Below are 25,501 nucleotides of genomic sequence, written 5' to 3' on the forward strand. Positions count from 1 at the left end.
GAGATGCCTCTGCATTTTCCTTGACCCTTGGAGTTTCAATGGCCATACTTGCCTGTATCTCCCACCTCCTATTTTCTCCCCACTGCCTGCAAATAGGACTTCTGCCCCTCACCCATGTTACCAGGAAGTAATTCTCAAGTTTTCCGAAAAGCACATATTTTCCTAAAACTCAAAGCAAAGGCCAGACCCTTCTTAAGTTTGTCCCCTTTTTAAGAACTAGGCTCTGAATTCTGTGCTCAGTTATTCTAGCCCTGACTAGGACTTTCCACACATTCCTGCACTGTCTGTTGAATCTGGAGATCCCAGGGACACTGCAGGCAAGTGCACCAGTCCTCGAAATCAAAGTGAAAGTCTTTGACTTGTCTCCGGACTAGTGTCTGGTCACTGGAGTGTGTGCGTGTGAGATTGTATTGCAGTTCAGTGACTGAATCTTCCCTTCAAATGAACTGGGTTAAAACTAAAAAGAGCTAAAGAGGATCAGACAGATCCTCTTCCTTAGCCATAAAAGAAAAAAGTGTTATATAAATAGCTCTTTTATTATATAAATTAGAAATTCATAAATCAGAAAGTGTTGCCCTCATCCTTTGATAGGTTGAAGATTTCTACACCCCATTCATGACTATGTACAACACATGTAATTGTCCATAATATACGGATACTCTATATATGCAAAGGTATTCACACTATATATTTAAGACTATATAACGTATGTTAACCACTGACAGTTACATGTGTGTATACTTACAGAAGTATAGTCTATATAATACTCATTTAAAGATATATCTGTTACATCCACATACACATACTTGCGAAGGCTTCCACATTTATCCTTTAGGTTAAATATTATCTTGTTAAGAGCTTTCAATTGGTTACAAATGTCTTTTTGTTTGTCGCCCAGGATACTATGGGGACGGCCTAAATGCCATCATTGTGTTTGCCGCCTGTTTTCTGCCAGACAGCAGTCGGGCGGATTACCACTATGTCATGGAAAATCTTTTCCTGTGAGTGATCTTTATGACAAAGTCCTTTGAGTTAATGTCTGTGGGCATGTAATGGCAGATAGAGCATCTTTAATAAAAGGAAATAGATGATGTAGAAGATTCTAAGCCTTTGATAAAAAGTCAATGAAATCTTTGTCAAGGAACATTGCTCAAGAGACTAAACCTCAAATGGAGCTCTTTCGTCAGTAGGGTGGATTAAAAACAAAATGAACACGGTTCAGCCTGCATTTTTAAATTCTGTAGCATTTCCTTTAGGCGAAGTGTTATTTTTGTTCCTCAATAACATGTTCTTAGTCAACTGGTGATAACTTGATTTATATCTGCCCTTGTTTACTCGGGGTTGCCCTTAGTACATGATAACATCCTTGACGTTTCTGAAAGTCAGGTTGCAAACCCACACATTTTTCTAGTGTACCTGCATTAAAAAAAAAAAAGATAATGGTACAAATAAATGAGCAGTACTCACTGTCAGAGAAATGATCTCAGGTAACTGCATTCTTCTCAAGATGAAGAGGTAATATGCATAACCATTCTTAAATGTCATACACCCTGTAATTTAAATATTATATAATTATGGTGTAAATAGGATGAACTATTTCCTGTGGGAACTGAAAACACTCCTCTTCCTTCCTGTGATCAGATACGTAATAAGTACTTTAGAGCTGATGGTTGCTGAAGACTATATGATTGTATACTTGAATGGCGCCACCCCAAGACGGAAGATGCCAGGCCTGGGCTGGATGAAGAAATGCTACCAGATGATTGACAGACGGTATGTGAGCGCCATTATTTAATCACTCTTTTGACTTCCTCAACAGCCCCCAGTTCTGATTCCCTTTTGATCTACCAAAAATGTGATCACAATTTAGGAACATTGAATTAGGCAGAGTTGAGATGATAAATTATAAAAATATTAATCAAAGTGTCACTTGCCCCAAATCTGAAATAAAGCAAATCGTCCCTAGATTTTGTTAAATGTTGTAGTCTCAAACCTGGTGACCCAGTTTATTTTAAGCTGTGCACGTGCTACTGCCACATGGAACTGCAAGTTGAGCTGATAAACCAAAGTGTCCCTGATTCTTTACTGATATCACGTGGTCTTGACGCTGTTTGTATGCCCTGGGACTCTCATGATTTGGACAACTCTTGTGCTCTTATTTCAACATTCACTGTTAATTCAAGTCAACCACTAGCCTAAAAAGAGCTAAAGAGGACCAAACAGATCCTCTGTGTGCCCCTTCCTCAAGATGCTTCACTTCCATCCATAACGGTTGTGTTTTTTTTTAAGCAAGATTAGCCCTGAGCTAACATCTGCTGCCAATCCTCCTCCCTCTGCTGAGGAAGACTGGCCCTGAGCTAACATCTGTGCCCATCTTCCTCTACTTTATATGTGGGATGCCTACCACAGCATGGCGTGCCAAGCGGTGCCATGTCTGCACCTGGCATCCGAACCAGCAAACCCTTGGCCGCCGAAGCAGAACGTGCGAACTTAACCACTGCGCCACCGGGCTGGCCCTAGAGTGTATTCTTTTCAAAATTGTAAAGATAATGCTGACAAAAATATGCCATGATGGTTATAGATTTATTCACTCCAGGAACATAACCATTCTATTTTATATTTATTCCTATGGGAAAATGAGCTTTGAATCATACAAATTTAAAATTATATCTCAAAAAGTGTTCTTTTTATTAATCATGGCCATTGTATACCTTCATCAGATAATAGTAACTTGCCTAGAATCTGTAATATTATATATATTCCTATTCAGGGATGTACTTTCTGTTTTAATTTCCACTGAAAATGGGTTATGAGTAATTTTTTTTCTTTTTTCAAAATAGACTGCGGAAGAATTTGAAGTCATTCATCATTGTTCACCCATCTTGGTTCATCAGAACAATCCTTGCAGTAACACGACCTTTTATAAGGTATGGTTATTATTGCAGTAAAAATAAAAGTACTACCAGTAGTTTTTAAAAACATGTATTCATTGTCCTATAAATAAGAATTCATAAACTAAGAGAGTACATAGGAAAATATATTTCGCCTCTGCCTTTCCTAGAAATATACTTTGGACTGTCCAGAGAGAGACCCTGATTAAGAAAGAGCATTATTTCATAATGAATATTTTTTCCTTCATTGTTATAAAACATGGCCTCTAAATTGCTTGCTATAAACAGAAGATAAAATGGTGGGGTTTCCATGCCACATTACAAAAGGGAATAGACAGTGCTTTCAAAGTGATATGGTATTTTGTAGAGAGTAGAAAAGGTAGGGTAATATGACAACGGAAACTAAAGACAAACCAAGACAGAAACAGGAGCCATGTCTTGTTTTAATTGTTCTGTTTCTTCCGAAGAAGCATCAGGTAGGTCACCAAAGTTAGGTAGAGTCTGGGCAGCCATTTTGAGAGCTTCGTTTGATCATCTGTGAGAATTCTTGGTTTCAATTCAGTTCAATTCAGTGAATGTTTATTCATCATTCCTTCTGCGTTAGGTGGGGTGTAACCTTACATTTGAGGAATGTAAAGAAAAGAAGGATATACCTCATAATATAGTAAGACTTGAAACAGTTAAATGAAAGGGACAGTATGTATTTTCTAGAGAGCTTTAAAAATATAATAGAATAAAGTCTTGCCTAACATTACAATACAGTTTAGGTAAATTGAAATTTTTCTGTCTCAAAGTTATTAATGAATCCCTAAGAAAGATTCTGATAACTCCGCTTCTGTAAAAAATATTCCACGTTAAAATTCTTTATATTTTTTTACATAGGTTTTACTATGCCTTCCAAATTCTACTTTTTTTGTTCAGTGTTCATTTATATTTATTTAGCATTCCCATCCCTACTTCCAACAATTGAGTAGCAAGATTCAATCTAATTTTCCTCTGACAAAGGTTAGCTCTTTACCATACTATCTTAAATTGCTTTAAAAAATGATATGAAATATTTAAGGTATACAAAAAGCCACTTATTTTAATAATAGCAGACAATGCTTTGACAAAGGAATAGGAATCAATATACTCTGATGAGCTTACAGAAAGTTTAATGGGTAAAAAAGTAAACATTAGCATTGATATTGATGTTTGTTTAATAATTCAGCCCTTATAAAAAATATATTTCTTCTTGATAAATAACAAAATATTTGTTACTGTAAGAATATTGAAAAATGATTATAATTCAACATTATTTATTGAAGAGAGTTTTAAGATAAGAATAATTACAATAATAATCATAAAATTATAACAAATAGTGTTGTGGTAAATTACATACAATAATGGCTTACATTTATTGAGTGTTTACATGCATTATTTCATTTAACCATAATGACAGTCCTCTGAAGGAGGTGCTGTTTACTATGTTCATTATTTGGAAAGAAACTCTAGAGGCTGGTCCTGTGGCCGAGTGGTTAAGTTCGTGTGCTCTGCTTCGGCAGCCCAGGGTTTCGCTGGTTCAAATCCTGGGTGGGAACATGACACCACTCGTCAGGCCATGCTGAGGTGGCGTCCCACATGCCACAACTAGAAGGACCCGCAACTAAAATATACAACTATGTACTGGGGGGATTTGGGGAGAAAAAAATAAAATAATAAAATGTTGGTATACACTCTTCCTGCACATTTTAAAAAAAAAAAGAAAGAAAGAAACTGAGGCTCAGGGAGGTCAAATAAATTGTCTAAAGCAGGAGCCAGCAGACCTCTTCCATAAGAAATCAAAGGGTAAATATTTTAGGTTTTGTGAGCCATCTGGTCTGTCACAACTACTCAATTCTGCCTTTGTAGGGCAAAAGCCACCATAGACAATATATAAACAAATAAGTGTGGCTGTGTACCAAGAAAACTTGATTTATGAGCACTGAAATGGAATTTCTTAAAAATTTTTACGTCATAACATGTTCTTGTTTTGATATTTTTTTCAACCATTTAAAAAATGTAAAGACCATTCTTAGCTTGAGGACTGTAAAAAACCGTCAATAAGCTGGCTATGGCCCGCAGGCCATAGTTTGCCAACCCCAGGTCTAGGGTAACACAGCCAGTAAATTATAGACTCAGAGTTTAAATCCAATTGTCTGCCTCATTTTATTTTATTTTATTTATTTATTTATTTAGATTGGCACCTGAGCTAACATCTATTGCCAGTCTTTTTTTTTTTTTCTTCTTCTCTCCAAAGCCCCCCAGTAGATAGTTGTATATTCTAGTTGTGAGTGCTGCTAGCTGTGCTGTGTGGGACACCGCCTCAGCATGGCCTGATGAGCGGTGCCATGTCCGCACCCAAGATCCGAACCAGCAAAACCCTGGGCCACCGAAGCAGAGTGCACGAACTTAACCACTCAGCCATGGGGCCGGCTCCCCTGTCTGCCCAATTTTAAAGAACACACCTTTCAAGTATTAAACGTTACATTCTACAGTTTCATCACATAAAAAGATACCCCTTGTGAATCAATCTACATCAGTGTAACAATTTTTAGACGTGAGAAAAAGAGGTCACTAAAATATAGGTCTTTTGATCACTAAAAGGTAACACCCATGATAGAGGTATATGGCAAATTCGTTTTTAAAATGGATTATTTGTCTATGCCAAGCACTGGGGTAGGTACTGAGATGAGAAATTAAAGAGCTCAGTTGCTCTCCTCGAGGAGCTCACAGCCCTGCAGCTGACATGGGCAGACAAGTAAACAATTACAATGTGGAGTTCAACTGAAGCACTGTGGGGGGAACTGGGGGTGAGGGTGAATTTGCGGGTGACAGCAGGAGAGTGAAGGCTGAGAGTCTGCGTCAAGAGAGGCTTTCCAGAAGGATTAGCCTTCAAGGGGAGTTTTGAAGGACTAATAGGATTGGCTAGGTAAAACCAAGTAGAGGAAACAGCAGGTATAGATGCACTGAGAAGGAGAGGCCATGGCGAGTTTGGAGAACTGCACATTCTAGTGAAGGAAACACTGGGCTGGAGGCTCCCCCCGCATGGCTTCTTCCTCCCTCTCGCTCCACCCACTCTGGATTATATACAAAACCTGAAATTAATTCAGAAACTCCCCAGGAAAGAGGAGGCCTAATGTAGCATATCGTTGGTAATATGTGTTCACCCAAGACTTATCGGAAAGGCTAGAAATGAGCAAATGGAGACGAAGGTTGTTCACAAGTCCCAGCCAGTGGCCCAGGGTCAAAACTGCAAGTAAAATGTGAGAGAGAGATGGATAGAAAAATGGCCTTGAAAAAACTTCCGACTAGAATGCACAGTAGTTGAACAGAAGATATCGTTGGCAGACAGCTCAGCACGATCCCAGTTGACTGGGGAGGCCTTTTCATTGGAAACCATTGAAGAAAGTTCACTGCTCGATCAAGTTCCGTTTCAAGTGGAATGACACATTTTTAAAATTAGTTTGCAATTATACCAATAATACAGAAATGCCTTCTTCTTATAAAACATCCAATCATTACAATAAGACCAAGATCTTTCTTCAACGACTGCCAATTCTTGTTCCTAACCCCCTTCCCCGGAGCCAAGGTCCTTTATCAGTTTCAGTGGCATCCTTCTAAGTTGTTTTTTATGCATTTACGTGTCTAAAATGATGGCGTTTAGATGAAAGCCATTTGTAATCCAAATCCAATCATTGGAACATGGTTTTGAACATTGGTCCATCTGGAATGAGCTCTCAAACTAAAACTTAAAAAAAAAAAACAACTAATATTTAAAATAAAACGAAAACTAAAAAAATAAGAGGAAAATGAGCTTACGTATGCTTGTAAAATATATCAACCTTGGTAGATGCTGAAAGAATTAATGATAAGAATTTTGTTTGTTAAAAACAAATAAACAAGCCAACAAAGCCAAACCAACCGTAAGCCAGGGACTATTCAGGGCAGCAGGGGTCACTGGGAGTCCTGTGACATGTGGTCAAGAGTGTGGACTCCGCAGTGAGACTTAAATCCAGGCTCTGCCACTTACTGAAGGTGAAACCTTGGGCAAATACTTAACTCCCTGTGTCTCGAGTTTCCTTATCTTTAAAGATAGAATGATAATAGTACCTGCCTTATTTGGCTATAATAAGAAATAAATGAGTTAATATATATCAACCACTTCAAACAGTGTGTGGCACATACCAACTACACAAATAATGTGGCCTTTCTTCTTAGTAAGAGCCCTGGGACAAGTGTTAAGTGCATCAGGATTGTCAACAGGAGGCAGCAGCCTTAGGAGGGATGAAGGAGCGACAAATGATATTTTTCTTTTCTTCTTTATTTTAGTTCAAAATTCAGCAGTAAAATTAAATATGTCAGTAGCTTATCAGAACTCAGTGGGCTGATCCCAATGGATTGCATCCATATTCCAGAGAGCATCATCAAGTAAGTCCTGACGGTTTTGAAGATTTGGTGAGAAACATTGCATGTTTGGAGAAGGAGATTGGAAAAGAACTCATTTCTGGAATAGAGGGGAAATGGCATTATCTTATATTTAAAACATATTAAATATTCTCCAATAAATACATATTTTTTTCATATAAGCTATAGATAACTATTCTGTTCTTTCATATCCTCTTTCACATAATCTTCTCTTGGGATTATGGATTATTGCTAATTTCACCTTGAATTTTACTACTGTTTTGGAGAAAGCGTAAATTTACATTAATCAGTATATCTGTTACTTCTGTCTCCCACCCACACAGATACAGTAGGTCTGAGCATAGCTTGGATTTCTTTATTGCCTTATAAAAGTAATTTATCTGTATGACCCTACAAAGAGAAAAAAAATTACCTTTTCTCTGTTTTTTTTCTAAATCCTTTGTCTTCATGGTTTGCTTCCGGTGAAAGATAAGGCAGAGAGGTGGGTGGCGTGGTTAGGAGGATTTCCTTACTCAGGACAGGGTGATGCAGCAGCAGCCTGTACAGAGAAAGCATGGATAATGAAGGTCACAGGATTATGCAGCAAAAATAATAAGAGTAAAAGTTAACTAAACAACCGCTTGGAGCTGAGACTTCATACTGGAGACACTGGATACTGGATATGATATGGATTCTGGAGAATGAACCCTCCTATTTGGTTCATTGTTGCAAAGAACCATAGTTTCCTGTAGATCATGTTTTTCCTCCACTGTGTCTGATTGACTGGTTTTCTATTTGCTTAGAATTGAGAGGAACGTAACCATCAGCTCAAAGAAAACAGGCAAGAACACCCCACCTTCCTTCATAAGATGGATAGCAAAATGGACCTCCCAATTTGGGCTTTCAAAAAAGGTCCCTTCACTTAAAAGAAAAAGGCACAGAAACGGGACGGCGAGGACTCTCAGTTAGTGTGTGTCTATGCTGTTACTAGGCATGGAAGTGCTCTGTTAATATCACTTATTTAATCCCCACAGTAAACCCTCATCTACAGATAAGAGAAGATAACTTAGTAAAGAGAAGTTACACAAAGTATAAGTAGGAGCAAGGAAGAGATGATACTACAATTTGAATTCAGATCAACCGGGCACCAAAAGTCCACTGTCCTTTTCGAGTAGTTTCCTTTACCTCTCTTAAAGTATCCATCTAAATTCAAAGCTCAGGAGTAGATGCATTCAGTGTTCCTACGTGCCAATATCAGGCATGAACACAGGACACTGACTGAGCTTAGAACTGCCAGTCGGTTCAGCTGAACAAAGCAGAGTGTTCATAGGATCCTAACACTGGTTTTAATCCTTGTTAGCTTCATAGAGTTCCCACAACCAGCACACCTCACAGCTGGGGCCTGCTGCCTCAAAAGGGTGCACCCCACCTCCAAAATCCACTCCTCTTTAAATAAAGAAATGACCTGAGCACTCACCTCCTATGATGCCATCTCTCTTTACAAAAGATGACAAACACATTCTCTCCTCAAGTGCACATAAGCATTGGCCACTTTCTCGGTAAATAGGGTAATGCTTCCACGGTTTGGCAGTTGGAGGCAATAGAGTGAAGAAGAGAAGAGAATGGGCTTTGAAGGCTTAGTATTAGATTTGCATCTTCCTGCCTGCCTCTTGATGTCTCTGAGACTTCAGGCAACCTATTATCACTCTGAGTCTCAGCTTCAGCATCCATAAAATGGGAAAGTAAGGAGCACTTCCTGGAGTGGTCCGGAGGATTGATTGAGAACAGCATGCATAAAGCTATCAGGAAGCCTCCTGGCACAGAACTGGTGATCCAGAACGTTATCTATCATAATCATGTTGTTTTTAGAGACTCACTATCATATGGCAAAGTTTAATTGAGAAGTTAAAAATTCCTGGGCACTTTTCATTCATCTACACATCAGTTTTCAAGGGCTCCATTTGGGAAAAGTTTCTTTAAAAGGAAGGATTTCGTTTAGAGGGATTTTCTTCTGGAGGAAGAAATTTACAACCGTGCATGTCCTCCTCATGTGTCCATGTTTTCTCCCATCTTTTGTAATCCATCTCCTCTGAGTGTCCTTTCTGTCATTTCTGTTACTGGCCCTCGTTGCCTCATTTTCATATTATGCTATTTTCAAATTGGTACACACTGTAGCTTCTTCCTATTCTCAAATAACATTCAGAGGGTCTGATCTCAGCCAATCTCAAGACCAGTTGTCAGCTGGGATGGAGCCTGTCACCAAAGGGCTTAAATGAAAGAAAACCTTGTCCAATCTGGAGTCAGATTTATAATCATTCTTCTTATTTGATGTTCTAGAACAACGAATAGAGAATACTGAACCATTGCTCCCAGGGGTAATACAGTGTTAGGTTTCTGCAAGCCTCTGGTCACAACATTTTCATCAACAGATCAATATGTAACCTTGTTTTATGTGTGTTTCTGTTTAAAGACACCTTAGTTGATATAAATTGTTGATTCATTAACATTGAACTCACAGCCAACAGCACTATAACTTATGCTGAAACAGAGCTTGTCTAACACACGTATATTCTCTCTAAGGCACATCCTGGCCTTCTTGTGCTTAGGGCTGCTCTTCAGCTCTCTGCTCAGGGCCTATTTTGAGTGGTGAAATCACCAACGAAAAGCGCAAAAAATGCAAAAAACGTGGCAATAAATAGAACGTGAAAAGGACCCTTGCTCACAGTATGGGAGCTGAAACAAGAAAGCAGGGCCTCGCCTTGTTTAACCTCAGCTGGGGACATGCATGTCAGGTGACTCAAATTTTCTGCCACTCTACGAACATCTGCAAGTGGCCATGAAAGTGCCACAGACATTGATTTGGAGGTTACAAAGAAAAGTTGGCAAGTAGGCGAATTCGCAAACACAGAATCCGCAAATAATGAGGATTGGCTATGGATTATTATAAATTCGAAATCACTGATTATACTTAACGAAAATAAGATTTCTCCCAAAAGGCATTTTGATTCTAACTTGGGTAGGCTTTTTCTCTCATGTTTTGACGGTTCTTTAAAACATTTACCTGCCATTTTTTCCATCTGTTTGCTCGTGTTCCTCACTGCATTCGTTTTTTATCTCGCAAGGTACGATGAAGAGAGATCTTATAAGAGGAGTGTGAGGTAAAGTCTCCTGATGTCACAGTTCACGCTGGCACCTGTGTGTGTGTCCACCAGTGTCTTACTCGTGGGTGACCTCAACATGCTACCCAGTGAGAGGTCATTGTACTAGTCCCTTGAGTGTACCATTTCTGGTCTTTGTCTTGTGTGTAAAGCTGTTGAGGTCAACCTAATTTGCACCTGTAACCTGCTACACCAGATACAGCCCTGACTTGGCCCAGGCTGCAAGCTAACAGTACTCAACAGACTGATGTGGATGTTTTCAGCTTTCTTCAGCAGGCATGTTTCTGATTTCTTTGCAACTTTTGTATCTACCTTTATGAAGGAATTTGCAAAGTAAACATCCATAAACACTGAATGGGGGGGGGGAAACGACACAATATTTAGTGGTAGGAATGCGTCGGTGCTCCAGAGGACCGTTTTAAAAGCACATACACTCCACTTACGTTTGGCGCTGCTTTGCTGGATGACTCACGCTCTGCTCGCTTCTTTTTTGTTTCTTTTCTACGCCGATAATTTTTGCTCATGCAGACTGGATGAAGAACTGAGGGAAGCATCCGAAGCAGCTAAGTAAGACTTGGTTTTCATTCAGCCGCTGGCGTGATGTTGGCTTGCATTTCAGGAATGAATTGGGAGAACCCGCATGCCTCGTGTTTTATTCTTGCATTCCGATAAATAATGCTGCCCTTTAAAAGTTTGCCTTGTCCCAATGATAGACGCAATTTCATTATGTTATGTTATGCTACTATAATCTATTATGCTACTATAATCTACTATAATCTGTTATGCTACTATAATCTACTTTCCCCCATGATCTTGGTTATCTCGAGGAATACATTTATTACTGTTGCTTAATTTTTTTTTTTAATGTACATGCAGTTTTAGGCAAAAGAACGCATCACAGGCACTGCCATATATAATATGACATCCAGATGATCGTTAGATATATTGAAGCAACAAAACCTTACTAATTCATACTAATGGAGAGAAATGATGGCAAGTCGAAATTTGGAATATTTTTGTAGAACCAATTTCATGACTTTCCAAATATATTTTTAAACAGCTTATTTAGTGACTTGGAAATATTGCTTAACTAACACCTTCTGAGCTATTTGAATGAACAGAAAAAAAACCATTGCTCACTATTGTTAAAATATAATTTTCAAAAAGGTAAAATCGTAGCTTTAATGTAAATATAAAATGAATACATGCCAATGATTTTATTCAACTAATTATTTAATGAAGGAACGGGTAAGATATTAAAACCTGTTCAAAGAGCATTTGAGAAGTTACATACCTATAGGCAATTTGTAAAGGAATGCTAGGATAAGATTGTGGGTTTTGGGGCCGGCCCGCTGGCGCAGCGGTTAAGTGCGCACATTCCGCTTCAGTGGCCCAGGGTTCGCTGGTTCGGATCCCAGGTAAAGACATGGCACCACTTGGCAAGCCATGCTGTGGTAGGCATCCCACATATAAAGTAGAGGAAGATGGGCACGGATGTTAGCTCAGGGCCAGTCTTCCTCAGCAAAAAAAGAGGAGGATTGGCAGCAGTTAGCTCAGGGCTAATCTTCCTCAAAAAAAAAAAAGATTGTTGGTTTAGATGCAAAACTGATTAATGTCCAACAGGGTGATAAATTTAACCTCAGGGTTTTCTTTTAAACTGGACAGAAATGATTTGCATCCCTGCTCAATAAAAATGTACAAAATCTACAATCTAACCTCTGTCCCTACAGAGTTGCAAAATAGCCCATCCATGGAAATTCAACTCAGCACTGCTTTGAAAGAACATCCTGTAATTTCCTTTTCTTATTTCCAAGTTATAAATAATTTTTTCTGACATTATATGTTAAATGTAGACAAGTGCTATCTGGAATGTTTGCTGTATTGAGCTGTTCTCCATTTCAAATATTGCTTACACTGTGAATTTTTATAACCAGTTCCCATTTTAATAGATAGCACAAAAGCAGAAAGCCTGGACAATGTCCAAAGACCTACAAATTCTGAATAAATAAGATCTAAATTAGTGAAATTTTTTTTGCATAGATGTAAATACCAATTCCCGATGAAAACAATCCATTTAGATATTTTTTCCCTATGGCGCATTTTTATTGTATGCAATCTATAGAATTATTTGCCTATAGTGTGGATCTTTGGGGTTAAAAATTTAAGGAAAGAGCTTTGCTTTAGAAAGTTTAGCTTTAGTGTAATTTACTGTTACAATATTCCTATCCTCTAGTTTTCTTTCAAATAACTGACACCCAGTTAGACTAAGAATACTCAAAATTATATAAATTTTTACTCTAACGGAATTTTCTTAGTCTCTAATTCAACTGTTACAAACAAGAAGTCGTGGAAGTGAGAAAGATATTAGGAATCAAGGAACTGAATGTTGGCATAACGTCCCCCTTTAGCATTTCTCTGTACTCAAATTGCCTGTGTCACAAGATTCCCCAGAGAGAGAAACAGCAGTGGGTTTCTCTTCCAGATTCTTTTTTTTAGGATGATAACATATTTATGAAACCAAGGAACTGTTTTCAAGCCAAAAGATGGGGGGAGGGAACATCAATCATTTTCCAGCCAAACCCATGATAAAGTCATATTGCCATGTTTTTTCGTTATTACCATAAAATTTTGTCTCCTTCAGTAGACTTTTTTTCCCTCCATATTTCTACTCTTCCTGCTTAGCTACTGTGGTGAAACAGTTATCGTTTTTGGTTTAGTTGTGTAGCTTTTTTTATTTTCTCTCAAATCCTTCATTTTGTTCTCTTCCCTACCCCGCCCCAAGACATGCACACCCCCCATAACTAAATGGTCTCAGGTGGTCCTGAGAAGTCTTGATCTCCTCTCTACAGGAGGCACTAAGCTCATGCCTAGTACATAGTAGTTGCTCAGTAGATTTCTGCTGCATAAATTGATGAATGTGCATAAGATTGAGATCATTGCTGTGGAACAGTGGTTCTCAAACTTTACTGTGCATCAGAATCACCTGGAGCCCTTGTTAAAAGACAGTATCCTGGGCCTCCCCCGTCCAAGGTTCTGATGCAGGAAGCCTGAGAATCTGTATTTCTAACAAGTTCCCGGTGATGCCGATGCTGCCCATCTATCTCAGGGCCATGATTGGAGTATCACCACCTTAAGTAAATGGCTGAATAAAAATAATTTGATTTGTCTTAGGAGTCTATGCCCTTGCTCTGGATTCAATGAGGAAGCCACCTATCTGAATTCTCCTCCAACTGATCCTACTCCTTTCAATGGGGACGTTACGTGTACGAGGAATTGAAATACATCTGCACATTTGAAAACGTGTAGGGAGAAAGAGTTTTACTACGTTGACCCCACAGATGATTGAAATGCCTCCAAATCCTCCCATTTTAGCACACTAACTACATCTTCTCAACTACCCTTCAGCCCCTGAGCTGGCCCCCAAATCCTCGTACAGACTGTATATGATGATTTTGGTTCAGAAAATATGATCCCTGCAGATCTATGGTTAGATTCTAGAAGCGAGATAACCCAGGTTCTTTCTGTTACAAGGTGCTCCCTGACTTTCCACATGACCTATATGAGAAAGCTGGAGGGGGCTGGCCTGGTGGCGCAGCGGTTAAGTTCACACATTCAGCTTCTCGGCGGCCCCAGGTTTGCCAGTTCGAATCCCAGCTGCGGACGTGGCACCGCTTGGCAAAAGCCATGCTGTGGTAGGCGTCCCACGTATAAACTAGAGGAAGATGGGCACGGATGTTCACTCAGGGTGAGTCTTCCTCAGCACAAAGGGGAAGATTAGCAGTAGTTAGCTCAGGGCTAATCTTCCTCAAAAAAAAAAAAGAAAGCTGGAGGCTGGTTCTGACCAAAGGCAAACATACACGTTGCCAGGGAACAAAACCTTCCTGTCTCCTGTTTTGCTTTATTCCCATTAGTGTTTTTGAACATCTCTCCCCACATACACACACCACCACCACCACCACCTCTGATTGACTTTCAGGTGATTTTCTCAGCCTGCCTTATTTTTTCATTACAACTTTACATCTATACAGAAAAGAAAAAAAAAACTTTTGAAGGATAAATTGTGTCTAGAGAGCCATTCCTGTTTTGAAGATGGTGAAAAACCCATCTGTGACCTTTGGAGTGACAGTATTAAATGGGCTGCAAATTGTTGTTTTCTTTGGAAGGATTATGCAAAGTTAAAAAGCAGAAAAAGTTTGGAAGATTGCCCTGTGTTGATTGCATTCCAGCTTAGCTAGGTTTTTCTAGCACAGTGTCAACACTTGCCTAACTGTCCTTGTTCACTAGAGTTGCCAATTATCCTCCATTAAAATACCAGACCACCAGCAAGAAGGGTGGGGAGAGAGGGCAAAAAAGCCCTCTGCTCAGCAAAATGACAAACGTTAATAACTGAACCTCTTATGTGCAAACAGATACACAAGCTTGTGAAATTATTCACGTCACAAAGGGAACTCTCGCATGTAAAAAGGATCGTAGACTCCCTTTGCTGTTTGTGTGTCAGTGAAATATTTACCAGAGGGGAAAAAGTAAAAGTTGAAATATACTAAGTATTAATCAGAAATTAATATAAAGCAAATCTGAAATTTGCCAACAGAGGAATCCCCGCAACATGGATTATCAAAAGCAGCTCATATTACACGGAAAGCGTAAACACATTCATACACCATAACACCACTTTTATTTCATTATTTTATATGGGTACATTTTTCTTTTTGAACACATTTAGTTTAGGTTAATGTTGGGGTTCATTTGTGTTACCTGAACGCAGCTCAGCTGTAGGGTCGTAAGTGTCTCGTTATTTTTCTGTAATAACAATCACAACAACAAGGAAAGCTGACACTGGCATTTTTCGTTTTGGTGTCTTGGAAAATACTCATTCTTCTGAAGACAGAAAGTTAACTGTGTTCACATGTAAATAAAATTAGGTGCTTGAGAGGGACTGTCCTTTGTGTATAAAATATATGATTTGAGTTACAAGTAAAAACTTGCGATATTATATTCCCTGAATAAGTTAGATTGAAAAGTTAGGAAAAAATGACAAGGAAAGAAGACACCACTGGAGGCACTTGAAGTTTTCAATCTTCCTTTTATGTTTCTAGATCATGGGCAATTGTTATGTTTCAAAACTGATAGTAAAAGAATCATGGCTTAATCTCATCTGTTCAGGCGTGGATTTGCTCAGCATTAGCAATGGGGCCACAGTAAACAGTTTGAAATGCTCAAATCTGTCTTGCTTACTAACTGCTAACAGTGGAGAAAATGTTCACTGCTTCCTGTTTTTTTCCTTGCACTCAGAACTAGCTGCCTTTACAATGATCCAGAAATGTCTTCTATGGAGAAGGAGTAAGAATTTACCATCAATAACGACTACGTGGTTACTTGTATGGCTGGGCTCTGAAAGAAAAAAATATATTGAGGATTGGGTAAACTCTGTTTAGATGTTCGGCTTTCATGTTCTCTATTCCTGAAATCAGAAACTCAAAGAGCAATGTGCCAGCTTAAAACACTGTCTCATTCATGACCACCATTAAATTTCTTAAGGACAACCTAAGTCTTTACTTGACATTCTACTTTCCCAATCCCAAAACGAGGAGAAAGCGAATAGGAGAGCCAGATGTGAGAACATTTGGGCAGGAGGAATGCTATTCTGCTTTCTGAATTACATCATCTATTTTAATTAGTAAAAGCTGGGACTTCCATTTGACCTTAATATTTTGGTAGATGAGAGAAAAAAATATTCTTGTTGAAATCCCAAGAGGCACGTGAGTCTGGATGGGATTTTAGGAATGATCTAGTCCATCTAGGCCCATCCTGTGAGAAACAGAAATCGAACACGTATTGAATTCTTACCACATGCCAGGTTCAGTGGGAAAAGCTTTACACACACTATCTGATTTTTATCCTTGGAATAAGTTTGTGAGGTACCTTTTACAGATAAGGGAAGATCAGCATAGAGAGATGATCTGACTACTTCAAACATTTACAATTGTAAAAATGGCCCAGCACTGGGATTTGAACCTCTGTAGGGTAGGTCTAGAGCGAAGTGGTTTTGAAAGCAGAGGGAGGAGGTCTTAATGCTGGAATGGATGCACAAACTCCGATCTAACCAAAGACTAGAGGACAAAATTAGTTGCCTGAGAGAAAAGAGTTACTTATCGGCCAAGTCAGCTTCAGAGAATAAAGTGTGGTCACCAATATGCTCTCAGAGAGAACCTGGCCATCGAGTTAGGGGCTCCTAATCTCGTCTGCGTTGCAGAGAATTTAACGTTGTCCTTCTTCCCAGGAATCCAGAAGTGGGGCAAAGATTGGATTGAACTGTCATGTTCCGTTCCCTTCGGACCTCCTTTCCCTCGAGGTCCAAGGGGAAGTTGGAAGATCACACTGCTATAGCTCTGCAGTTGTCATGGTGACCTTAGAGTTTACGTAAGTTCATGTTCAAAACTCCAGAGAGAAAGGCCCAACTGACAAGTACATAAAGAACAGAAAGCTGTTAGGAATCTTTGAAATCATGCAGGTACTTTTCTGAAAAGTCCACGTCTTTGAGATGAAGACAACAATTGCTCTGAGCAGATTGCCACACAAAGCAAAAATATGAGAGTCCCTCAGTCCACCTTAATTCATTTTGCAAATCTTCCCTCCTTCAACAAAACAGCGCCCCCTAGAGCAGAGTCCTGGGCCCGCAGTTAACGAGCTGCGTGGACAGAATGTCACTCATTGGCCCACTGCTGCTACATCTCGGGGCTTACCCACTCCTTGCTCTGCCTTGTCTGTTTCGCTCCTCATTTGTATATCGGGCTGTCTGGATTGGGGAGGGTGTGAAACTCTGCTTCTTGTCTGGGTTCATTCCAGGGCTGGGCGTAGGGGAGGGAGGGAGCTACAAATTTACAGTTACTTCCCCTTTCTGAGAACATATTCTTCCCCATGCTTCCCTTTTCTTCGGTCCTCATTCCTAAGCCCTAAACCCACGTCAGGAGCACAGAGCAGAGCATGAGATCTGGGATGAGGGGCAAGATTGACCAAGAATTTTTTCTGCTGACTTCCAGCCCTGGATTTCTGGCTTTCTTTAGTATTAGAATAGGGGGCTTCGTTTACCTTCTGGTTTTTGTGTGGAAGCATTTTATACCTTCTGGTATTGGATAGAGAGACTGCAAAATGGGCTAAGGCTTTTCCGAGGAGCTCAGTCAGGCCAAGAATAAAATGAAATGTGTGCTAGTACGACAGTGGCCTGTCATTTTCCTCAAAGAGAGAGAAAGGAAGATTATTCCCACCTCCCCCATCTTCCTACCTAAAACAAGAGTTTTTATTCATCGTTAAACAGTATTGTCAGATGCTTTGTAAGGAGCCTCACTTAATATGTGTTGGATGTCAAAATGGCATATAGTAAAATTACCAGAAGGTTGCTATGTCTCCCTGCAAAGTTGGTTTTAGAAAGCTAAGCCCCTTTGCTCAAAAGTGAGGAATACTTTCATATTTCAATTCTGATTAAAACTAAATCTTTTTCCGAAAGCATACTATTTTTAACAGAAGCCCTGGGAACTTGTCTCCTTCACTTTTAGATGTGGATTTTATTCATTCATTCATGTCCTAAAACTTGCAACATGCTTTTTATATTTTTACATACACAAGAAGCATCTATGATCCGGGGGATGTGGTTCTGTGTGGGGAGACCTGAGTTAGCAGCGTTGTCAGTAGTTTCATTGGTTCCACAAGATAACTTGTCTCAAAAATTAATCTTCAGGGGCCAGCTCCGTGGCCGAGTGGTTAAGTTCACGCGCTCTACTGCAGCGGCCCAGGGTTCGGATCCTGGGCGCGGACATGGCACCGCTCGTCAGGCCACGTTGAGGTGGTGTCCCATATCCCACAACTAAGAAGGACCTGCAACTAAGATATATAACTATGTACGGGAGGTTGGGAAGATAAAGCAGGAAAAAAAAAAAAAAAAGATTGGCAACAGTTGTTAGCTCAGGTGCCAATCTTTAAAAAAAAAATTAATCTTCAGTGTGGTTTCCTGTATTTATTTAAAAATCATCCACCTTTTGACTATCTCTTGCTTCTTCCGTAAACTGCATAAATATGTTACAGTCTTTTTGTTTCTCAAAAGCTGAAGGGGTGAATTAAACCCTAGAAGTTTTACCAAAAAGTCAGTATGAAAAGTGAAGGCTTTTGAGATAGACATCCTAGCATAAATGTTTTTTCAGATTTTTATGAGGGGCCTACACGGAGAAATGAAGAGATGGTGTGCTTTACCCTCTTCGAGATGATTTCAAATATTCTGACCCACATTCACACTTTTCAGACAATGTGCCCCAAAGTTTGGTTTAATAAATATTCTCTTGGTCTGTGAGAGAAACGGAGCCAACGCCATGTTGAAAGAATGAGAAAGAATAAAATCGCAGTCATCAGATCAAACTTAATACAGACTTTTGGAAATAACTGCAGCTGGGAAGCACATTTTAGAAGCAAGAACAAGATCAAGAAGGACCTGTTTTGTAAAAGCATATTAGAAAAAGATCTAGAGGTCAGAGAGGACAAAAAAGAAAAGACCTCTCTGTGGTAAAACTGCAGATAAGAAAACAAGTCAGATCCTTGAGGGCATAAAAAAGAGATTAATATCCATGACGACCTGGCCTCTCCTGACAGTCAGCATGGCTGGGTCTGAAAACTCCCAAAGGAGACAAGATCATTACAAGGAGAGTAATTAAGCAGAAAGATGATTTCTCTGTTTTAAAAAGACACCAAGCTACTGCTACTACTACTGCTAATAATAAACGTTCACTGTGTGTTCACTGTATACAAGTGAAAGCACTTTTGACTTAATCCTTAGCAAGCCTGAGAGGGAGATGATTGTTCTATGCTACAGTACAGAAATGGAAACATAGAGAAGGTAGGTAATTTGCCCAAGGCCCCGGAACTCATAAGCGGTGGAATTGCTGAGGGTATTTCAAAGGAAGGATACTTTACTACTATAAACTGGAAGGGCAGGCCGGGTGGGTTACCAATGGCTTTATTTGCAAAGCTCCTACAGTGAACTGCTCAGCGGCTGCAGATTCCACCAGCAGAGCTCCGTAACCTTTGCAACACACAGACGTCTGGCTCCGGAGGGCAGATCTGAGCAAAATCCGCAGGCACTTCCCAAATTGCCCTTTTCAAACAAAATGTTTTTCTTTTTTTCATGGCTGAAATTCTTACTCTGAGGGTTCACTGGCTGTAGTTCTCTTCTTCTCTGGAGGTGCCAGGAAGTTGTGACATGTTTGCTAAGAGACGGAAGAGAGACCCAAGTGGCCCCAGGACATTTTAGACTTATTCCCTAGATATTTGGGAACCCACTAGATATTCTTAAAAACAAGCTTATCTTAGGTTATAAGAATCCATCTCCTTAAAGTAGGCTAAACCCTTTCAGGCAAATCCTTTGGCTCTGGAAAATATTGGGGGGGGTTTTGCGTTTTTGTTTTGTTTTGTTTTTGCCATTGCTGTATTGTTGTTTACCACTTTCTTACTATTCAGCACTTGTCAGATGTTGCTTATTTCAGGCAGATCATTTATTTGCCCCACGAGGAAAGGTCATTTACTAAAACTAGGTAGATCTCATTTCCAAAATGCAATCATGTTCCTTATCTTGATCTAGTTTACGAATGAGCCTGTACAAGAGTCTTTTGTTTCCCTAGATCATTTTGAAAGGCGTAAAATGCTTCCAGAAACAGTTGTGTAAAAATAACCGATTCCATATTTTAGAGAAAGCCTTGGCGACTAGGGGAGGATTGTGTTTCAGCAGATTTTCCTGGTGTAAGAAACTTGCATGATTTATTTTCAGTGAGTCCTTTGGGGAAAAAGACAAACACATGCCACCCCAAGTCATTACTAAATGTTTCTTACAGTTTCTCATGTTTCTCATCTTTTTTCTTCCCTTTTTTTCAAAGTATTGACCTGAAGCTGAAAGAAAAGTCATAGGTGGCCGTGGCTGGAAGAATAGGATGCTTTTCTGCTTCGTGGTTCTGTTGAAACATGTCTACCTGGAAGAGACAGAGCTGATGGTCCTTTTTTCCGCTTTGCACTACCTGGTGCCAATCTAAATTTCTAAGGGGAAAAACAGTAAGAGAATTTGTTTGCTCTTAACATGTTTTATGAAATTGTGTGTATTTTCCTATTTTGCCAATTATGTGCCTCAAAGATTTTAGTTGAAACTTAGCAGGAAAGTAGTCCCCTCCCTTTCAATATTTTGTTAACCCTTGGTGCAGTGGTATTTCGTCTCTTAGACTGGTACACACCAATGAGATACCTTCAATCCACTGTTAATTGGGAGTGGATTTGTTTCCATAGATTAGCTGGATTTCTCCTTGGTGATCGTTTTAGGTTTAAAGTACACAGGGCTCAACTCTCCCTGGGAGAGATGTCCCCATGTAACTCCACCTTTAAAATTCTAAGCTTGCTTAACACAGTCGTAAACCAGTAAACCAGACACGTGCGTGAAACCAACATCAAGTGAGTGCCCACTTGGTCCTTGTCCACGTGAATCGTCTAACTTCTCAAAGGGAAGTCAGGCTTTGTAATTCACATCAGCTTTATTTTAACTATCAAATTGGGCATCATGTTTTCAGTGAATTGGTCTTTTAAAAAATTGTTTTTCCAATGAATGTCGAAGACCTCCACCTTGAGAAACTTGAGGATCAATGTTTGCATTTTTGATAGCTGTCTGTGCTTCAGGCCGTAAACTTAGGGCAAGATGTTATGCTTTACAGGCTAAGGACTCAAGTGTAAGATGGCGCACTTAGAGATTCATTATTGGGTAACATTCAGTTATCTGAATGGCTCTCTCACATGTATTATAAACAGGAATCTGCTTTAAAACATTCTCATCTGATCACAGTTTTAAATTAAATGATTATATATTATCATTTACAAAATATTCCTTCATAATCTTCATATCCCTTTAAAATACCAATGTGATTTCGAATCTGCGGGCCTCTAGCAGTGGGATCGGCAAACTATAGCCAAATCTAGCATACCACCTGTTTTCCTGTGGCCTGCAAGTTAAGAATAGTTTCCACACTTTGAGTTGAAAAAAAATGTTTGAAAATACTCCATGACACATGGAAATTATTCAAATTTCAGTTTCCACAAATAAAGTTATATTGTGTTTTATTGAAACGCAGATTTCTTTACAAACTTTCCCTGGTTGCTTTTGCACTATGACTGCAGGGCTGAGTAGCTGAGACAAACCACGCGGCCCAGAAAGCCTAAAACATTGCCTATCTTTACAGAAAAAGTTTGCTGAGCCCTACTCTAATATGTCCATCCTCCCCCGCCCCTGTTTGTGTGTGGATATTAGTTTCTCTAACGGAATGGACAAGTAAGGCTGCAAACTAATTTATTCATAAAAAAGAAAATGTTGACATCCACCATCAGTCAACTGCATGGCCTGCTGGGAAAGACAAGGAGTCCTAGCCACAAATGCATGGCTCAGGCTGTGTTTTGGGGCTCAGGCCCCAAAGCGGGGCCTTCTTAGAAGCTCCTCTTTGACTGTTTACAGGTGTTGCTGAGGTGCTGACCTTGCACTGGCCACCAGTCCTAGTTTCCAGTATCACCTATTACGAATAAGATAGCAAAAATAAAAATGTCGTGGAGAACAGGGTTCCACCATACTCTCAGGGTGGTAATGACATCCAGGAGAGCTGTCCGGAACGCTTTGAGCCCTGGGTATCATTAGCCTTGAAATGCTTTGAAGTAGATGTCTTTGCACACGTGACTGAATTTCACTGACCTGGTTTGCTTCATGTCCGTTTCCCACCCACCTTCCAGACATGCTCACAGACATACAGGTCAGCTCTTTCCTCCGTAAGCCATAGCTACCTATGTTCCCCTCTTGGTCCCTTTCAACTTGGTATCCTGTTCAATTGTTCTTTTTGGTCTCCTCCCTCGTGATATCTGGCTTGTCTGATAGAAAACCCTAGAGCACGCCCTCTCTCACAGCCCAGCTCCACCTTTGGAAGCGCAAATGATGCCTCTCCCAGAACTTAGTGTCACCAGAAGTACAGTGTCATTCACCCATTTCCCACTGTTGCCCTGGCATAATTATTAACAGCGCTCCCTTTCACTCAGTTGTGTCCCATTTTGGAAGATGAGTTATGTGGTCTCCTAGGCCACAAGAAGTAATGAAGAATCCAGTGTTCAGCTTAGTGGTGCCAGCCTGAGGATATAGAGCTGTTGGTGGACAGCTCTTGTTCTAGTCACTCAGACACGACAACAGCCTCACCATTCGCGTTCTCTTTGAGCTTGTCCAGTCTGTCCATGGAAGACTACTCAGGTGGTATTCTGTCTGAAACTTCATCTTCCTACATGGAAATTACGAGAACCTTTTCCAGTAGATGATTTTGTTTGGGCTGTTCAATGAGCTGATAGTTAGGCATCTGCTATTTTGTTATCTTAAAAAGATTAATTTAATTGCACGTGCTAGAGAAAAGCCATTGTGTAAACTCAATCCAAGTAAATAGAATCCTAGAAGAATCCTGCAAAAATAATCCCTAAGCAGATAGGTAGACAGAGGTAAACATTCACATCATTAGCTATCCAGCTCCTGCATTCTGAGCATTCTTGCTGTGCTCCTGACTTCTGGGAACTGTTTTGCACTTTTCCTGTAGATTTGTAGTTAAGGGAACCAAGGGGTCATTGTGGCAAAAGTATTGTTTTCCCAAAGTGGCAACTGCTCTTTACATAGTTCCTTGATTAAGAGAAAGAACAGAAATCTGCACAGAAGATACTATCAAGGAGTGGGAAAGTGTATTTAAGAACAATAGCTGGGTGTGAAAGAAAGCTCTAAAGTTCCTGTTGAAGCCATACACTCTTTTATGGGGTTCTCTTCTAAGATGTACTCCGAGGCGCGTGAGGAAGGCACTACGCAAGCCTTTGTGTTATTAAGAATTCATTTTAAGTGTTCAGTTGTGGTACTATGTTCGTAACGCTCATATATCACAATGCCTCAGTAGTTTGCTCCCTTAGAAACAATTAGATGTGCACAAATTAATCTTTTATATATTTAAAGGATTTTCTACCATGTATTGGACTGCTCAGAATAAAGTATCTATTAGACTTTGTTTTGGTAAATAGATAAATAAAATTCTCCCTAAATAGTGTGGATTCATAATATAAAAATATGTAACAACGCTATATATATATATATATGTGTGTGTATGTATATATATATATATATATATATATATGTATAGCCTCTATGTATAATTCAGAAATAAAAATTAATTCCACTCATTGTGTCTTTCTTTCTTTGAGTCAGCAAGAATCTTTCTCTAGCTCCACTTTGCTGCAATCTTATCTGGGTATCAGTCTGGCTTGAGGACAGTATCAGTTTTGGCTTTCTTATCACCTCAACTTTATTCCCTTTTCATTTTTACCTCTCAAGCCTCAGGGACCTAAGCTTTCAAAATGTGCTGTTTTCCCTCTGGGTCAGCAGCTGCTCGCTTTGGAAGCATCTCCATGATTCGTAGTTACTTGATTTTGTCAACTTCTCCTTTCTCTGCCCCTCACCTTTTCATGGCCTGTATTTATTTTTAAATTAAGTAGCATTTTAATCATTGGGTTTTTTTCACTTTTACAAACTTCAGGCAAAATCAGAACTGAAAATTACCACTGTGCTCTCTTTGGTTTTTTTCTCTAAGCCCAGTAAACAAATCTGTACCTCTGCCTCTCGGAAAGTTGTCAGAGTAACCAGATGAGAAGTTGCTCTGCAAAAAGTGAGACATTGCACTTTCTCATGATCTAGGAATGAGTTCTGGTGGATGTTGTCCTCTCCCCAGTGAAGGGAAGAAGGACAGAAGACTGAGAAGTAATTACAGGCAAATGAACAGCATGACACTCCATCGTGGACTGTTGTCTTCATTCTGCTCCCTTTACCTAACTGGGGTGGTAAGAACTGGAGACACGCTAGGCATACAGCACAAGGGGAAAGGATGGGTAAAATGTGGTGGATGCACACCAAAACATGGTATATTACGCTGCTGTTAGAAGCTACAAATTACACGTTCATAGAGCAAAACTTAAATCATAGGGTGCAGTGGAAAAAGTAAGAAAGAACTCTATTTATAGCAGAGTGCCATTTATGTAAATTCTAAACCTATGCACACACCCAAAGCAATGCTACATAGTATACAAAATCCATGCATATTTAAGGACTTAGCCCACTCATGAGAGCCAGTGGGGATCCAGGATGAAGCTGAGAGCCTAAATAAAAAAGTAGAAAATAACATTTTACAGGCTAAAGTTAAAAGTCAATAAAATGGAGATACCTTGAACTTTCAGCCATCGGTCAGAGAAAAGCTGTGTTAAGGTCCTCGTGGTCCCCAAGGGGCTGTTTCCTTCCACGGCTTCTCCTGTGGTTGTCCCATTTCCCTACGTTGGCAGCATCGGTGTGCTGCTGCTGCCAGAAGGCTGCCCTAGGCTGCGTCACCCTGCTGTCACAGAGCTTTTAATTAAGCTGGTGCCTTTGACGCATCAATCCTCACACAGCTGTGCGCTTTAGAGAGTGAGGAGATTGTCATGAAGTTAATTTTCCCAGAGAGTTTCACTCACATCCATCCAAAATTACTCTCTGTAGCCAGGCAAAGTTATTTCTTTCAACATGTAAATGATTTCAACATTTTAATGAATGTTAGATGGTGAACACCAATAGCTGCCATCCAGTATGCCTCTAGCCTTACCCCTGGTGGGAGACCCGCACTCTTGACACTGCATCGTGCCCTCCTCGTGAAAGTCCTCCTGGTTAGACTGGTGAACTGAATTATGCTGTTTTCCCCTTGTGCTCGTTATCTGTTGCTACATAACAAACTACAGTCAAGTCTCATTATTCGAGGTGATTATGTCCGATAAAGTCACCGATTACACTGAATTAGCTCGTACGGAACTGTTGCTCCTAGGGGAAATACAGGATTAGGTTCCTGCAAAGCCTCTGGTCACAACATTTTCATCAACTGATCAATACACAACTTTGTTTTATATGTGTTTCTGTTTAAATACACTTGATTT

At 39.8% G+C, this 25,501-nt stretch overlaps 1 protein-coding gene and 1 long non-coding RNA gene across 12 annotated transcripts in view; one reads left to right on the forward strand and one right to left on the reverse strand.

Annotated features, from left to right (window-relative positions):
* The window catches only part of PRUNE2 (prune homolog 2 with BCH domain), a 242,660-nt gene extending 218,933 nt beyond the window's left edge, over positions 1-23,727 (forward strand). For 3 of the 11 annotated variants that reach the window (XM_070495530.1, XM_044767588.2, XM_070495532.1), the window contains 8 exons: positions 899-1,001; positions 1,642-1,773; positions 2,841-2,927; positions 7,242-7,340; positions 10,439-10,474; positions 11,003-11,041; positions 15,767-15,814; positions 20,389-23,727. In XM_070495530.1, coding sequence (XP_070351631.1) covers positions 899-1,001; positions 1,642-1,773; positions 2,841-2,927; positions 7,242-7,340; positions 10,439-10,474; positions 11,003-11,041; positions 15,767-15,814; positions 20,389-20,419 — 575 coding nt within the window. In that variant the 3' untranslated portion in view covers positions 20,420-23,727. The remainder of the gene's footprint in view (positions 1-898; positions 1,002-1,641; positions 1,774-2,840; positions 2,928-7,241; positions 7,341-10,438; positions 10,475-11,002; positions 11,042-15,766; positions 15,815-20,388) is intronic. The other 8 variants (XM_070495528.1, XM_070495534.1, XM_014832661.3 and 5 more) reach the window with 4 other exon arrangements.
* Positions 7,240-24,932, reverse strand: LOC139041669 (uncharacterized). Its single transcript, XR_011497265.1, has 3 exons — positions 24,766-24,932; positions 7,750-7,875; positions 7,240-7,416 (listed from the first exon to the last, which is right to left on the reverse strand). It is a non-coding gene; the product is annotated as an uncharacterized lncRNA (long non-coding RNA).
* Between the last annotated feature and the right edge of the window lie 569 nt (positions 24,933-25,501).

This window comes from Equus asinus, chromosome 23 (genome assembly GCF_041296235.1).
Source record: "Equus asinus isolate D_3611 breed Donkey chromosome 23, EquAss-T2T_v2, whole genome shotgun sequence".
Classification (NCBI taxonomy): domain Eukaryota; kingdom Metazoa; phylum Chordata; class Mammalia; order Perissodactyla; family Equidae; genus Equus; species Equus asinus.